Here is a 15,227-nt window from a genome sequence, read left to right as displayed (position 1 = left end):
ACTCCAGCTATCCAAGACTCTGTGGAAGAAGGGGAAGGTGGAGCTAGGTACGGGTATCATACAAAATTTCTACTCCAGACAAGAAACACTTTTTAGCCACGGACTGTGTTTCAAATAGTTTATCATGTGAAGACCACCCTCTCAGATTAATATTTAATCATGCTTGTAGAATTTTAGGTTCTATAGTATTTCTACCTTTTGCATAAGGATATATATCACTTGAGTAATGCTTAATGTGCAGTAGGTTGTGCTGTGCAACTTAGATCACTTAGATTTGCTTCCATGTGAGTATAGATTTAAAGTATTCAGTGCAAGTTGATTTTAGTCTCTTAAGACCTCTCTTTGCATTAGCTTTATAAAAATCAAACCAAAACTCATTATTTTCCTTCTAAGTCCAAAGCTCTGAACAGAAAACCAGATATTTGCATAAGGATGTTGGTTCTTTGGGCCCTCAGGGTGCAGAGGGAGATGTTACTAAATCTGTAATGTCCAACTAGAGCATTTGCCACTGATATTAATGAAGTAAATACAGATATGCCCTAGGTATCTATGAACAAGTTAGGACAGGCACTGATGCACAACAACACAGAGCTCTGTGTCAGTGAACCATCCCTGCACCACTCACTCGTCCCTCAGATCCTCCAGCCTGGATGAAGCCTTTGATGTGAGGATACCAGGGAGAAGGACGAACACCAGCTAAAGTATTAGCAAACCCCAGGCAGTGGGGATACAGAAGACAGGTCCTTAGCCAGAAAAGGTTTATTTGGAGAGGAACCTGCCCAATCTGCCACAAGAGCAGCCTTCACAGCAAGAACCAACATCAGCTTTCTTTCCTATTGCATAGCTACTGATCTATTGAAACACTTTCCACACCCTCTAAAATCTACTCTGCTCAAAGCATTTACAGCATAAATGCTTTACTGAAACTGCAAACAAAAACAGCTTTGTGCCGCCCTTACACCATCCCTTACAGAAAGGAGAGCACCCATGTTTCATTTGTCCAATGAGATCTGATCAGTTGATACTCTACTGATTCACTCTATCACATTTTGGTGACTTCCATGTCTAGGCTTCAGAATGAAGTGATAACCTGAGTTCAAACCTAAACCACCTCACTGCAGCTTCAAGCTCAACAAACTGAGCCAGCACTGATTGGGAAGCCTTGGCTTTCTGCAGCACCTGTACTGCTAAGCCAGTCAGTAGTACCTGTGCCCAGGCCTGAGTGCTGGGCACAGCTATCTTTGCTCAAGCTATGTTAAACAAGCTCCCAAAAGGCAGGCTGACTTTGCAATGAATGAGAGTCTTAATTTTCTTACTGATTTCCAACCCTGCCACTGAAGCTACAGGAAGGGTTTCTGGCAAGGGAGGAACTCACCTCCAAGACAATTCGTTGTGAATCCCTGAGGCTGGCCTTTAGCTTTGCCTTGTGTTCTCTGACTTTGCTGGCTACCTTCCCAGCTCCTGCACCCTTCTGCATGCCTCAGAGAGGAACTACTCAAGTTTATAGCAGCATTAACTCATCAGCTGGAAACCTGCCAGGCTGCTTACATTTTCACTACAATCGCCTGAGCTCTGATTCCAGAGGGTGCCTCGAGACAGGATCCATGGTCACAGACAGCACTACACAACTGCTTTCTGATGTGCTTGATCCGTTTGGCGTGCTGGCCAAGATGCATTAGTGCTTGCATAGCTACTGCAAACTGCCTCTGTAAGGACAAAAATGCCCTTTTCTTTAGTTTAGCTCATGTTAGAGGTACTCATGTGCCTGTGGAACAAACACAGAGCACCCCAGCACAGGGCTTATGAAGTATCAACAATCAAGATCTACTGCAGATCTACTGCACTATTTGCTTCTCACAAAGGTGACACACTTCTGGAGAACTGAGGACATGCGCCTAGTTTATTTCTAGCTAGTAGAAGGTGACAACTCTGTGCAATTAAAGTAGGATTAGGTAACAATGAAAACAAAGCCAAAATTGGTGGGGGGGGGGGGGGGGGGGGGCGGAGAGACAGAGGGAAATAATAAAACAGCAGAAAAATCACAGAACATTTGATTTTTTGGACTGACAACAGCACAAAATCTGTGCACTTGAACTGACTTTTTAAATAATTGTTGCTGCTGCTTGGAATCATAGCACCTGTATATCTTCCAGGATGATTATACCACAAAACCCTGACTAAATTACAGTTTTTAAATGAAGCGAAAATCACTTCCCCACAAGCTTTCCTTTAGCATTATAATTTAAATCCATTATAAATGCTAGTTTAGTCAAACTGGTCTTTAAGAGGTCTTAGTCTGTTTCCTGCTTGAAGTAGAAACAACTGTATCTAAGCTGCTCCTGTCAGTCCTTTGTTGTTAAAAACTTCTGGCAATGCAGACCCACCACCTTTTGCATGCTGTCTTTATGTCCAGGTACTCCTACATTGATATTATTAGGTCTTCATTACGGCAATTGAAGTTGCTTTGCATAACTACCAACCCTGGACTAGCAACAGTTGCCTTATTTCCTTTGCAGCAACTTTCTTCTATATCTGAAGATCTCTTCCTTTCTCTCCTTCTTCCTTCAAAGCACATGATCCTCAAAGAGGCTACACCTATTATGAAGAACTGATCCTTTTTTCCCCACAGATTTGCGCAGCTGATTATGCCTACTAAAGCGCTGTACATTGCAATTCTCATTATTAAATTACACAATATTTTAAAGGTCACTTCCTACATTTGCCCCCATCACTTAGCATTCCAGTCCTGTTCTCCAATGTGCTGCAACCCTTTCATCCCCACTGTTAACTCCAAAAGCAGTATTTATAAGCCCTAGGCCAGTATACTCATCAGTAAGGAAAACATCAATTACTAGGGACTGTGAGATGGTCCTCTACAGATTCTTCTACAGAAAGTGACTCACTGCTAACTACAGGTCACTTTGGTGTTTAACCAAAAAATCTTACACCTCCTTTGTTTCTGAAAGTGATGCTTACAATGGTAGTTTGATCACTGTCAAGTAAACTTCTGAGTATCTGAGTTTCTAAAAGGTCTGGCCGGTCTGTTTTACACTAAATGCTATAAAATTAACAGCTGCTCCAGCCACAGTTCTGAAGTAGGTAATAGTATAGTGCACTCTCTGCAGAGGGAAAATTAATCCAAATTAATGCAAGCAGGCTAGGACTCATTTATCACCAGCGGTTACTGGCTCAAAGTAAGGCATCAATGTAAAGGAACAGCACAGCTCCTAGATAGCTCAATGGTACACATGCCCCTGTCTGAGATGGCAGCTGGATATTCCTGCCTCTGCCTACTCAGCCCTGAATTCAGAAAATATGCTCAAGGTATTTTTCGTTATCTATCTCCTAGGTGTATTACCTATCTCAAAATGTTCCCCCATCTATGCAAACCCAAGTTACACCAGCTCCAGGAAACCTCCACACATCAGTTTTATAGGAATTAGGTAATTTTACATGAAGGGTTTGATGCTGTTTAGTTGATTCTCTTGTACTTGCACTTTGTTAAATTGAATTTGAAGTAGGTCTCCCAAGTCTATAATAGGAAAGAAACTGATACACAGAGACAAGTCAGTGTGAGGGGGAAGCATTCAGTGCTAGGACCTTGCCACACATACTATTGATCACAAACGAAGTATGACAGGCTGGCAGGGGTGAGCAATGCGCAGTTTGAGTGTAAAAAGAAAGAACTATACATATACACGGCATATTTTAGTCAGTTTTATCACAGAGCCTGAAGGGCCTTTGTACAGCTATACAAATCCAAAAAGCAGATTTGTTCTTAACTCTAAGACCCATTACTTGGCATTTTTCACAAATTTTTGCACAATACCTAAAGAATTGTTTAAAAAACTGGTCAGGCTTTTCTATTGTTGCCAGATAAAACTCAAGACATAATGAGTATCAGTTCTTTAACACCAGTAGCTGAATGAAAAAGTGTTTGAAGTATTTCTGCAACTTTATAGTAGATAGACAAACATTCATTTTATTTTTCTTTTCATTTTGATAGTAGTGCTATTAAAAACTAGCAAAGTATCTATATAATCTTTGGACTAACAAAGATTTCAGAGCAGGTAGGGCAGTACTATGGACACTGCTCACACAAGTGTCAAACCTGCAAATCTGCAGGCATGAAAACTTACTCCCGTGAGTAGATATGTTGATTTGTGTTGCATAACCCTCTCTTAATTATGCCACTGAGAATACTTGCATGAAAAATTCACTGTGTGGGGTCTGATAAAAAACCTTGGTTTATAGCTTGCAGGAGGTTAATACTAAAAAGGGGGAAAAAACCCCCAAAACTTGAGGCATTTTGAGTTAGTGGATCTGTCATCTAGTCTCAACTGAAAAAAAGTAATTTAAATATTCTCACAATTCAAAACATTCAGGAGTTACACAGTCTTTCACTAGTGCATTTTTTAAATGAAAGTATATTAAATAACAGTGCAGTCTGGCTCTACTTAACACTTAAATATTTTACTGAAATGCCTTTCTAAATTTGCATCATCCCTCTTCCTTAAGCAGTTTCACTCACTACCAGCAAATAAGGTAAAAGCCACACTGTAACATAAAGACTGCTTCTCCAGCTGGACAGGAATACAAAAATACCAGACTTCTGATTGCTATGCTAAATTACACCATTCCTTCCTACTCTGACTATAGTCTTCTGGCTAGAAAAAAGGAAGGAAGAAGGAGAAGGGAAGAAAATGCTCAGGAGAAATAATTCTAGATAAATCAGATATGGGCAATACTAAAAAGTAGAATTTCAATATTTATTTGAGAGTTGCTTCAAATATGTTTTTAGAAGAGCCATGAACCCTCTTCACTGTATTTTTTAACTGTAAACTTCTGTATGGGGAAGGAAGTGTTAGAAATAATCTTGTGGGTTGTATTCTCGAAACCATTCTGCAAACTTCAGCTTTCTTTTCATGTAGAATGCAATTATTGCACTCAGTGGTGACAGTGCTGGGCAGGGAGAGACAATAAAAAGCATAATGTGTCACAAGATACATTATCAAGTAGAGTTCGGGTAATTTTTTTAAATTTTGCTCGTTCAGCTTTAGTACAAGCATTTGGGATCATACTCTTAAACACAACTATCTCTTACAAACCTTAATCAACTGCTCTTCTATAGGGAGCCATTTAGTGCTCACAACTGGGTTTTCACTGCAAAGGTGGAAACCAGAAAAATTGACAGGTTTTTTTTTTTTTTTACTGGGATTTAGTATTTAATACTATGAAGACATTTGCCCAACAAGACGTTAACAGAATAAACACAAAACTGCGGGACTTACACTGATCTGAAAAGTCAACAGCTTGAGTGGAAGAACAAAATGTACATGTGAAGAGGGGCACACACTTGTGCTACTGTATAAAGGCCTGCTATTTGACTGCATGCAATATATTCTTTCTCCTCCTGATTTCATAAAAGCAACAGAATGCCTGATTTTGACAAAGGGAAGATGGAAACTTACTATATTCGAGAGACAAAGGAATGGATTGGCTTATTCATATCCTGGTGTGTGTGGCAAAAAGCTTTGTGTGAACAATGCCTACTCTGAGAGGAGAGAGGAAAAACCCAGCAGAGTTCATATGAATCACCTATTTAAACCATTTAAGCAAACTTGGATGATTTTTTCTTTTTTTTTTCCCCTCCCTGGGGAGCATTACAGTGTAATCACATGAATCTGCTTCACTTTCTGACTGAAGTAGTCACCTCGGTGGCAGAACTGGAGCAAACCACAGCTGTGCAGTAACATCTTCAACAGGCACAACTGTTTGCAGAGTAAACATTTGCCTATAACCTTACTGCAGACAGAGTATGTTAACAAAAGGAATGCTTCTACAAGCTTAGCTGCAGCACCTTCCTCACAAACACGAAGCTGCATTAGCTCAAATCCAGCGCTACCTCCGCACGTGGACGAGCCTGCACCACCAGCACAATTTTTCATTGCTCCTCGTTGTTTCAGACAGCTCAACTGAAAGAGCTTAAATTGCTAGTCTGAGGAATATCTTCACAATATTGCTTTAAACACATACTGCAGTGCTCCCACACTGATGGAATAACAAGCACAGTCCGACAGTTACACACATCTGGATTCATGGGTCCATAACCAAAGCAGTAATAGCGTTTGCCTGCCAGGGTTTTGCAGGCATTCTTCTTTGTGTCAGACTCCAGACCCTGGCGTTGGCAACACTCTGCAGGGTGGAATTAGCCCAAGATGTGGCAGTAATGAAAGGGACAAATGCAGTTTTTAGGAAGCAGAAAAATCCTGTATTAAAACAAACCCCTTACACATCTTCCTTTCGTTTGTTCTTAGTCCACATACTTTGGGAGTGTTATTTTAAAATACATAATTTCAAAATTAACTACTCATAAACCATCAACGTATTTGCAAGTCTAGGAGAGGCTACAAACAGCAAAATCATCAACTGCCACCTTTTGTAGTACTGCTCAAGAAATCACATCAGTATGCATTAGCATACAAGGCCTGAAAAATAAATAAGAATCAATATTGTAATCCCTATTAAGGAAAATATTTCCAACAGACCTATAAGGTCAGGCACTCACTGGCTAGAGGATGAGACAGAGCAGGGAGCCTTTGGGGTGATCCAAGCAGTTGCTCTCCCTTAGCAGTAAGTCCCATTTCCCAGCAGCTACAAAGAAAGCAAGTTGCTTCTCTGACCAGTGCTCCAAGGCATGTGTTTTGCCTGGCCTTTCCACTTTACTTTTTTCTTTTTAACCATCTGCTTTCAAATATCTGATTTTTACTTTAGTAAAGAGAAGAGATTAAAGCCAATTTACAGACAGGATATAAAAGACTTACATTCTCCTGCTTGCCTGGGAAAGATGCACTATTTCAACTCACCACTTTTTAAACCACATGAATTAAGCTCTGAGTGGATACACTGAATTTGGTGTTTGCATTCATTTCCTGCAAAGTTTACACTAAAGTGGATTTGTTGTAAATGGGCTGTAAACTATAAACTAAGCTGACATGAGTGTTATTAAATAGAACTTCAAAAACTTTTCCACAAAGAAGAACAATATTTAATTTAGGAATGGAAATGAGGAAGAGTGACAAAGAAAACTGGGAATACACATTTTTGTTATTGTAGATCAGCAGGGCAGCCAGGAACAGCTGAAGGAAGCTGCTATAAATCACAGCACCCCTGGGAACAGCCCCACTTGTGCCAGCCCTAAAATCCAGGAAATACAATGAGAGCTGGAGACAGCAGTGCCCTGCTCCACCTGAGCTGCAGGGCTCAACAGCAGCCTCAAACAAAATCTTAACTGCAGAGCAGTGACCTCTGATCTAAACAGTTTTATGCTATGAGCTGAAAATAGTTATTCCAGATATGTCAAACTTATTTAAGAGCATCTCTGCAGCCCAGATTTACCATGCACTACGTGCAAAATCTTTGCAGCATTTACCTGAGAGTCTGTAACAGTGGGGTTTGGCACTCTTCCACACCTTGAAGTATATCTAAGTGCTTGGCCATGGTTTGAAACTGAGCTGCCTAGGAGCAATAGGGCCAAGATCTTTTTAGCTTTGCTTTATGCTATTAAAAGCACAAAAGAAATTAAATACAGCACACTGCATCAAGTAGCACAGCTTTGAGTTAAGATGGCAAAAGCAAGAAAAAATGGAATCAGATACCTGTCCTCAGTTTACCTGTCCTAGTGCTATGGTGTATGTTGGACAGTAAATTACTTGTTTCAGGCTTTTCTGTAGAACAGGAGAAAACATGAGTGGAAAGCAGCATTTAATTTTTCTCCAACATCTTTAGTGGCCTAAGACTGAACTTAATTTTATTGCTTTTGATGCTTTATCTTTCTTGAAAATCACAGGAATTTAGTACTACTGCATGTTAAGGAGTAAAGCTATCAGCATGTAGATATTAAGTTTTATAGTTGGTACCCCCGAGATGCAGCTCGTATTAACTGCTCACAAATGTGACAGCATGATACATGATAACATGATTTTTTCAACAGTTCATTGTCCAATTAACAGAATCAGAAATCAATCCTTACTGTTGAGACAGGCAAGCAAAAAACTACTGTTTAGTCAGTTTTGCCGTGCCTGTCATTCTGCTATCCCAGTGCCTAAAATAGAAGTCAGTGTGCAGCCCAGGCCTGCTCACCATACCCAGGAACGGGGCTTTCTTGGGGCTCTGGCATTTTTATAAAGCAGATGTTACAGCAATAGATGTGACTGCAGGAAAAACAACTGCTGGGGAAATCTACACCTCTTTTGCATGAGAATCACAGTGCAGCCAGTCGGTGTCATTTTAAAGTAGCTAAATCAGCCTCGGGTCACTCCCACCGGGTGACTCTGGGCAGTTGCACTGGCAGGTGAGAAGTGGCAGCAGATATCAGTGTTTAACATGATATGAGAGAGCTCAACATATTTGTACTTTAGTATTTGTACTGTGTCCTGTTAAAGTAACATTTAACATTTTCTAGGTGCCATTACTGCATTTTAAAAATTGTAATTTTTCATTACTTATGTAACTGAGTAAGCAGAAGGACTATCAGCATGCAAAAGCATTAGCTGCCAGTTATATTCTTGTGAAGTTTGCAATATGTGGACTGCAAATAAGATTGTGCTCTAGAACTGGAAGAGAAACAACTGTGCATGAAAAACTGGTTTTGGGAGAACTTAGACACCAGGCTTTTATTTCTAAAGCACATGTGAATATGCCCAAATTATACAGGCTTTTGAATGTTTTGCTTGGTTTTTTTTTTTATTAATTCTTTTTCTTTCACAATAAATGCAATAAGTAGCATCCTGCTGCTTGTTGCATGATGAGCAGTGCAGAGGTCTCATCAGCCTGCTGTATCTGGCTGTAGCCTAATCTGTGCTACTACACCCTATACGAAAGTAAAAGTGCCAGCTGTTTTTGCACATAACTCACAGCTGCATTTACTTCTTGGTACCAGAAAGGCTCCTTCTAACAAGTCAGTTTCAATGGAACAGTAAATACTTTGGGCACTGAAACTCTGTTCAAACTGTTTATCATGAAAACCCAGATCACCTGTTACAGAAGCTTGTTTCTCTTGTAGATTTTTTTTTGTTTTGTTTTGCAAAAGGTAAAAATGCACACATCATAAAGTTTTTACTGAGTAAATCCACTAAATTCCTCTTAAAAATACCTATGGGAACAGAAGCATTGACTTCCTCAATGGCAAAAAAATTCCCATTTTTATCCCACTCTCTGTAGGAAAGAAACTTGAACAATTTTAGACACATTGGGGGGTTTTCATCATTCTCAACATAATTCCTGGGCATCTGGCAGTACCAGTGCACAAGCAAAATGCTCTGCAATACTCTTGTGCTCATATGAGAGGAACAGGCATTGCCAGGGAGCCAAGTATCAGACAGTGCTGCAGAGTGTGAAAACTTCTCTTTCTAAAAGCTGTAACTTGCTGTACCCGAAACCGCTACTATTATCTTTTTGGCAACTGTAAGCAAAGCGTCAGGGTTCTTTTTCATTTAAATACTTTCTCTTCTGCCATGCCCCTTTGATGGTCCAAATATCAAGTGCAGGACCAACACAGAACTAGATCCCAGTAATTTATTTAAAGTTATCTAAAGCAGTTATTTAAAACCAAACCAAATGCTTCTCCCCACAAAAAAACCCAACAAAACAACAACAACAAAAAACCAAAAAAACATCACAAACCCCAAACCCTAATCAAACAGAGCCACTGACCCTACATGCAAATACATCAGACTGCCACAGGCAATCTACAGCACAGTCCTCAGGACAAAACGTCTTCACCACAAATTCAATAAAACAGTGCTCTGGTTTAGCCTCTGTGCTCATGGATTAGTGAGACAGAGGAACAGCTCATATTTTATCCAATTCACAAAACACCCACCAACTATTCAAAAGCCAAACAATTCCAGCACAGAATCAGAAAGCATTTCCAGCATTTTTTAAAAAACATGTACATGGCTCACTGTTACACGAGTTATTAAGATACCTTCCAGTCAGAAATCTTACTGAGATGCTTCAAATGAAAGCAACATTATTTAAAGCTAGCTTTACTGCAAATCTGAACACTGGATGATCACAGCTAATGAGGATTTTTATGCATCCTTTAAACAAAAGTAAAACATGCAAAAGATTTAAAGAAATCAGCTAACTGTGCTACTATCTAAGTTTCCTACAGGTCAAGTGCTTCAATTCCAAACCACCACTTTAAAACTAAATCACTCAGCCTTCCATGCTTAAAATTTCATTTCCTAAAACCAAACAGAAGTGTGTCCCAAGTTGGGAACTTCCTTAAAAATATTCTTTATCAAGAGACTACAACTTTGACCAACAGACACATAAATTTAGAGGCAATACTTCAGTTTATCTGTTAAACAACATACTACGAGAAAGCATATAAAAATCACATACAGATTACTTCAGAATGAAAAGATCACTCTAGAAACGCAGCACTCAAAAACCCAGTACAAACTACATGCAGACATTAAGTTGAAAGCTTCAGCATATTTTGACATTCATATAATTAATGTTTCACAAAGGCAGTGACCAGCTATGAACAACAAACGGAACAGATTTCACTGTGTACATCAATCACTAATGACTACACCTCCAACATGCAAACAAAATATCAAACTTCAGTTTCAGACGTTTTTTGTGCTTGTTCAATCCTCTGTATGCAATTTCTGTCTAACAGTCACCCGTCGTAAACACTAAGTTTGCCTTTTGTTAACCTGAGCACATTAATTTCCTACCACCGACCACAATTTAAGAAGCCATTACATACCTGCAGTTAGGAGGAGGATCAAGGGTTATTTCAGCTAGCTCCTTCTGGATTCTGTTGGTGAAATGAGAACAGACACAAAGCATTTGAGATAGTCTATAGAATAAATCAGGGAATTACACTGCCCTCTACCACCATGCAGTTAAATGCAAGATTGGCTTTGCCTTCAGTAATGCTAACATGGCTGCTTCCTCTTTGTTCTCAGAGGCATAACCCAAATCCCACAGCTGAGAAACTTTGCAGCTTTTTTCCTGCTCCACGCTGTATGTAAACAGAACACTTACAGCTGAGCTGGGTAGAAATTTCCCACAACTATTCAGAAAAGTAACTCTTTTTCACATCCGAGCACTTTTTACCAGGGAGATTTTCTTTTCAAGCTAATATGCAAATGAGGCGGGGGTGGGGGGGGAGCCTGCACAGGCAGATTTGACAATGACTTTAAACCAGAGCTACAGGACCTGTGACTGAGGCTCAAATGAACCATGCTGGCAGCAGACACACTCTTTTCACAATATTTTACCTATTACTTTGCAGTGTGTTTAAAAAGTGGATTTGCAGATCTGCAAGACTGTCTCTGTTACTGGAATAATCCCTCTGGATCAACTTTGCTTCTCTCCACACCTTCTGCTGCCTTTCCTCCTGCAACCTTATACAGTAGCTGTATTTACGTGATAAAAATTGATACAATAACTTGAAATAATCTGTGCATAACTTTACTCTATTACAAACATTCACAATGAGTTAAGACCTGAACAATGAGTACTGAAAACTTCCTGTCAATTTAAGTTTATTCAGGTACGTAAGAGGTGCAATTTCAAAATACACATGGTTAACTCCTCTTAAAAAGATCAAGACCTCTCTTCACAAAAGGACCCATAAGAGCAATACTGTGAATTTCATGCAAATAGCAGGTGTTAAAAGGTGAGCTAACAGAAACTGCTCTGGATGTCCTTGCATTAATACCAACAAGCTCAGCCAGCCTACTGAACTATCTGAGATGCACGAAATTAGACTTGCAACAATTAAATGAAGACAATATGGGAAAACTCTGTGTCAAAAACCTGTATCTTAAGCTTTTCAAATAAAGACAAGTAACAGCAAATTACAAGTGCTACACAGTATTTGCAAAACTTTTTTCTCTTTAGTCAGTCCTATTTCAAATAGTTTCTTTATCACATTCAAAAGTCATCAAAGCCATGCAGCCACTCCCTGCAACAATTTTAACATATTTCAAAAAGATTTTACTAAGTTTAAATCCAATACAAAATTACTGAAGTGTTCATAAAAGTCAGAACTACAACAGTCACGCTGAATAAGCAAAATTTGAAGCTGCTACAGCTATTTTACAACTTTTCTTGCTACAGGATACTTGTAAATGTTTTCAAAGCAAAGCAACTCCAGGGAAAGGACTGGAAAGTTATGTTTCATCTCTAAAGACAGCTGGAATTAAAGAATTTAAAGTTTCAGTATTTCACACAGCTGATCTTTGAGAAAATTACCAGAGCATACATCTTGAGAGCCAGATTGCCAATAAACTTATATGCAAATGAAACCAATGGAATCAATATAACTAAAGAAGGTTTCTGAAGATGCTCACATTTAAAGGTAGAGGCTACCTGTAGAACGTCACGGTTTAAATCCACAGATCCTAAGGGAGAAAATTCACCTAAGTTTCTCCCAGGAGAATGGCAGAATGAACCCATTCCTTCAAGGTGCGTAAGGCTCTCCTGTGCATCATCGTGAAAAGCTCTCATAAGACCCAGAGAAGTCACTGGGGTTTTATGACTTCTTTAATTAGGCAGCATTGCCTGTCATCAGTCTACTGGCCATAACAAAATACTCCAGGAGGACTCCACCCTATACCAATCAGGCATGGAAACCTAACTCAGGAAAAAAGCGCCAAAGCTCTCTTACACATTTTTGCAAATACAAAACGTACCTAGGGTCCCCCTCCAAGTCAGCCTGTAAGTTACCAAGTTCTGTACCAGCTCTTCAAGAGACATAGGACCATTCTGTGTAACTGTTACCCCAACAAGCCTTGGATTAATTAAAACACTGCTGAGCAGGCTCCTGTCAACTACCAAAGTTGATAGTCCACTCCCTTCCACGCAGCTTTACAAGAAGAATGCCTCTGCCCCAACAAGTGCAGTGAGAGTACTGTGACTCCAAATACTGCGCAAAAATACTGCAGGATGTTTCACTCCCTCCTTTACCTTTTTGCACTAGTAGATAGCTTAGCAGTAGTTTTGCTGGATAATTTGGTGTTCTTCTTCTGCTGGGTGGCAGAGGGTTTTCGTTCTTCTTGCTCTTCAGGTTCAGGTGCAGGCGGATCCCTCTGATCGGCATCTGAACTACCACTGCTGGTACTTGGACTTTCATCGTCTGACCTCTGCCTATCACTGGACATCGTGGGGAACTTTTTGGGGAAAGAAAAGAGGCAGAGTTAATACACAAGGAAGGACTCTCTCTTGTCATTCCCCAAGTTCCACTGACCTCTGCCTACCACTGGACATCATGTGGAACTTTTTTGGGGAAGAAAAGAGGGAGAGTTCATACCACAGGCAGGACTCTCTCTTGGCGTTCCCCAAGTTCCAGAAAACTTTGAATAGGTGACAAGTCAGTTTCAGTGAGAAATTAATCAAAATATACTTCCTCGTCTCATACCCGAGGACTGGAGTTTGACAGCTACAAGGCAATATTTACACTTCTGACAATACATATATTTCCAATTTTTAAACCCACTCACATTTTTTTCATACTTTAAACAATATGCCAATTGTCGACTTTGTTCTAAGACATGAGACAGATTTAGCAGGGTACTTAGGCAATGAACATTAATAACTTATGATACACTGTAAATAACAGACCACACTGAAAATGTTTTTTAAAAAGTCACTAATAACCTGTAAATATTTACACTGGAGCAGACCATTTTATTGGGTCCAAACGCCAGACCCCCCACTTCCCCTCTCTCCGAGAAAATACACTGCCAGTAACACTTGGGTTAATTTCAGATGGAAATGTACACTTGCTCTAAGCATTTAAAGGGCTGGCACGGGGGGGAACGAGGTTTGGTTTTTTATTGGTGGTAGGGCTTTCTTTAGTAAGGGGAAAAGCCCCGCGACGCATTTAAAGCCACTGGGGTAGCAGCAGCCCCGGTTATTTACATGGCCAGCAGCGAGAACTGCATTTGGCCACCACAGAGCTGCCGGAGGGGGAAGAAGCATAATTCAAACTGCACCTTCTGCACAGCTCTCCCCGCCGCCGCTCCCCGCGCAGCTCCGCCAGGCAGACCGACATTTTTCCGCCGATCGGGAAAAGCCGGGGGGGAAGAAGGAGGGGGCTGCCCCGGCGGCCGGGGGGGCCCGAGGAGGAGCGGCGGGAGCTGCGGCAGGGCTGGATCCAGGCGGCCGCCCGGCCGCGCTTTGTGGGGAGCGCCAGCCCGCCTCGGCTCGCCTCGGCTCGGCGGGCGGCGGCGGCGGCTCGCCCGGCCCCGCTCCGCACCGTGCGTGTGCACCAAGTGAGGCGTGAACTCGGGCCGGCCCCGCGTCCCCGGCCGCCGCCAGGCAGCGAGCGCCGAAAACAAGAACAAAGCTCCTCTACCAGCCCCCCCGCCTCCTCCCCGCCTCCCCCCACCGCGCTCGCCCAGCCGCCGCGGCGGCCGCCTCGCCCGCCGCTCCCTTACCTTCGCCGGCGTCCTGTCCCGCTGCTGGGTCGGAGGGGCGGGATGGCGGGGGGCCGGGCCGGGCCCGCGGCGCCCGAGGAGGGGACGGAGGCGGCCGGGGGGCTCTACGGCGGCGGCGGCGGCTCTGTGGCCGGGCAGTGTGGAACATTGAGAGCCGGGCCTGCGGGCCGCCGGGGTGCGCGCAGGCGCGCTCCCGCCGCGGCCGGGGGCGCGCGTGCTCCGGGCCGGGCAAGGACAAAGCGGCGGCCCGGGCATGGCGGGGGGGATCGGCCCTCGATGGCCGTTCGGCCCGGCCGGGCGGCACCCGCAGCCGTAGCTGAGCCCGGCTCCCGAGGGGCTCCAGCCTCCGGGCCCCCGCGGGACTCGCCGGGCCGGTGCCCGGCAACGGCGATGCCGGGGGGCCGTGCGGTCTGCAGAGCCCTCGGCCCCGCCAGCCTCACACCTCACACGCCTCGGCCCGTGCTTGCGGCTCGTGTCAGGGCAGGGACACACGGGTGCGGGGCCCTTGGTGGCTCCTTACCCGCCACCACAAACGCCTGCCCTTGGCACTTTGTCACACATGGGAACTGGAAAAACACCGGCCACCCTTGCAGCCTCACCACTCCAAACAGAAGTGTTCAGCATCAAAACCAGAGCTGGTTGTTCAGCGAGTAGCCAAATAACAAATGTTTTGAGAGGAAAGGGGACAATTGATCGCAATGTGGTGTCACAGAAAGGTGGTATGGTATGGAGATGTAGTTTGTTTTCTGGCCCGTTCCAAAT

At 42.6% G+C, this 15,227-nt stretch overlaps 1 protein-coding gene across 1 annotated transcript in view; it reads right to left on the bottom strand.

Annotated features, from left to right (window-relative positions):
* UBE2E3 (ubiquitin conjugating enzyme E2 E3) overlaps positions 1-14,626 on the bottom strand; it is a 55,031-nt gene extending 40,405 nt beyond the window's left edge. Inside the window, exons 1-3 of the mRNA XM_041403448.1 lie at positions 14,466-14,626; positions 12,994-13,196; positions 10,784-10,834 (exon numbers count right to left, since the gene is read on the bottom strand). Coding sequence (XP_041259382.1) covers positions 10,784-10,834; positions 12,994-13,187 — 245 coding nt within the window. The 5' untranslated portion in view covers positions 13,188-13,196; positions 14,466-14,626. The remainder of the gene's footprint in view (positions 1-10,783; positions 10,835-12,993; positions 13,197-14,465) is intronic.
* Between the last annotated feature and the right edge of the window lie 601 nt (positions 14,627-15,227).

This window comes from Onychostruthus taczanowskii, unplaced genomic scaffold (assembly GCF_017590055.1).
Source record: "Onychostruthus taczanowskii isolate IOZ18803 unplaced genomic scaffold, ASM1759005v1 scaffold20, whole genome shotgun sequence".
Taxonomy (NCBI): domain Eukaryota; kingdom Metazoa; phylum Chordata; class Aves; order Passeriformes; family Passeridae; genus Onychostruthus; species Onychostruthus taczanowskii.
This window is presented reverse-complemented; position numbering and strand designations above follow the sequence as displayed.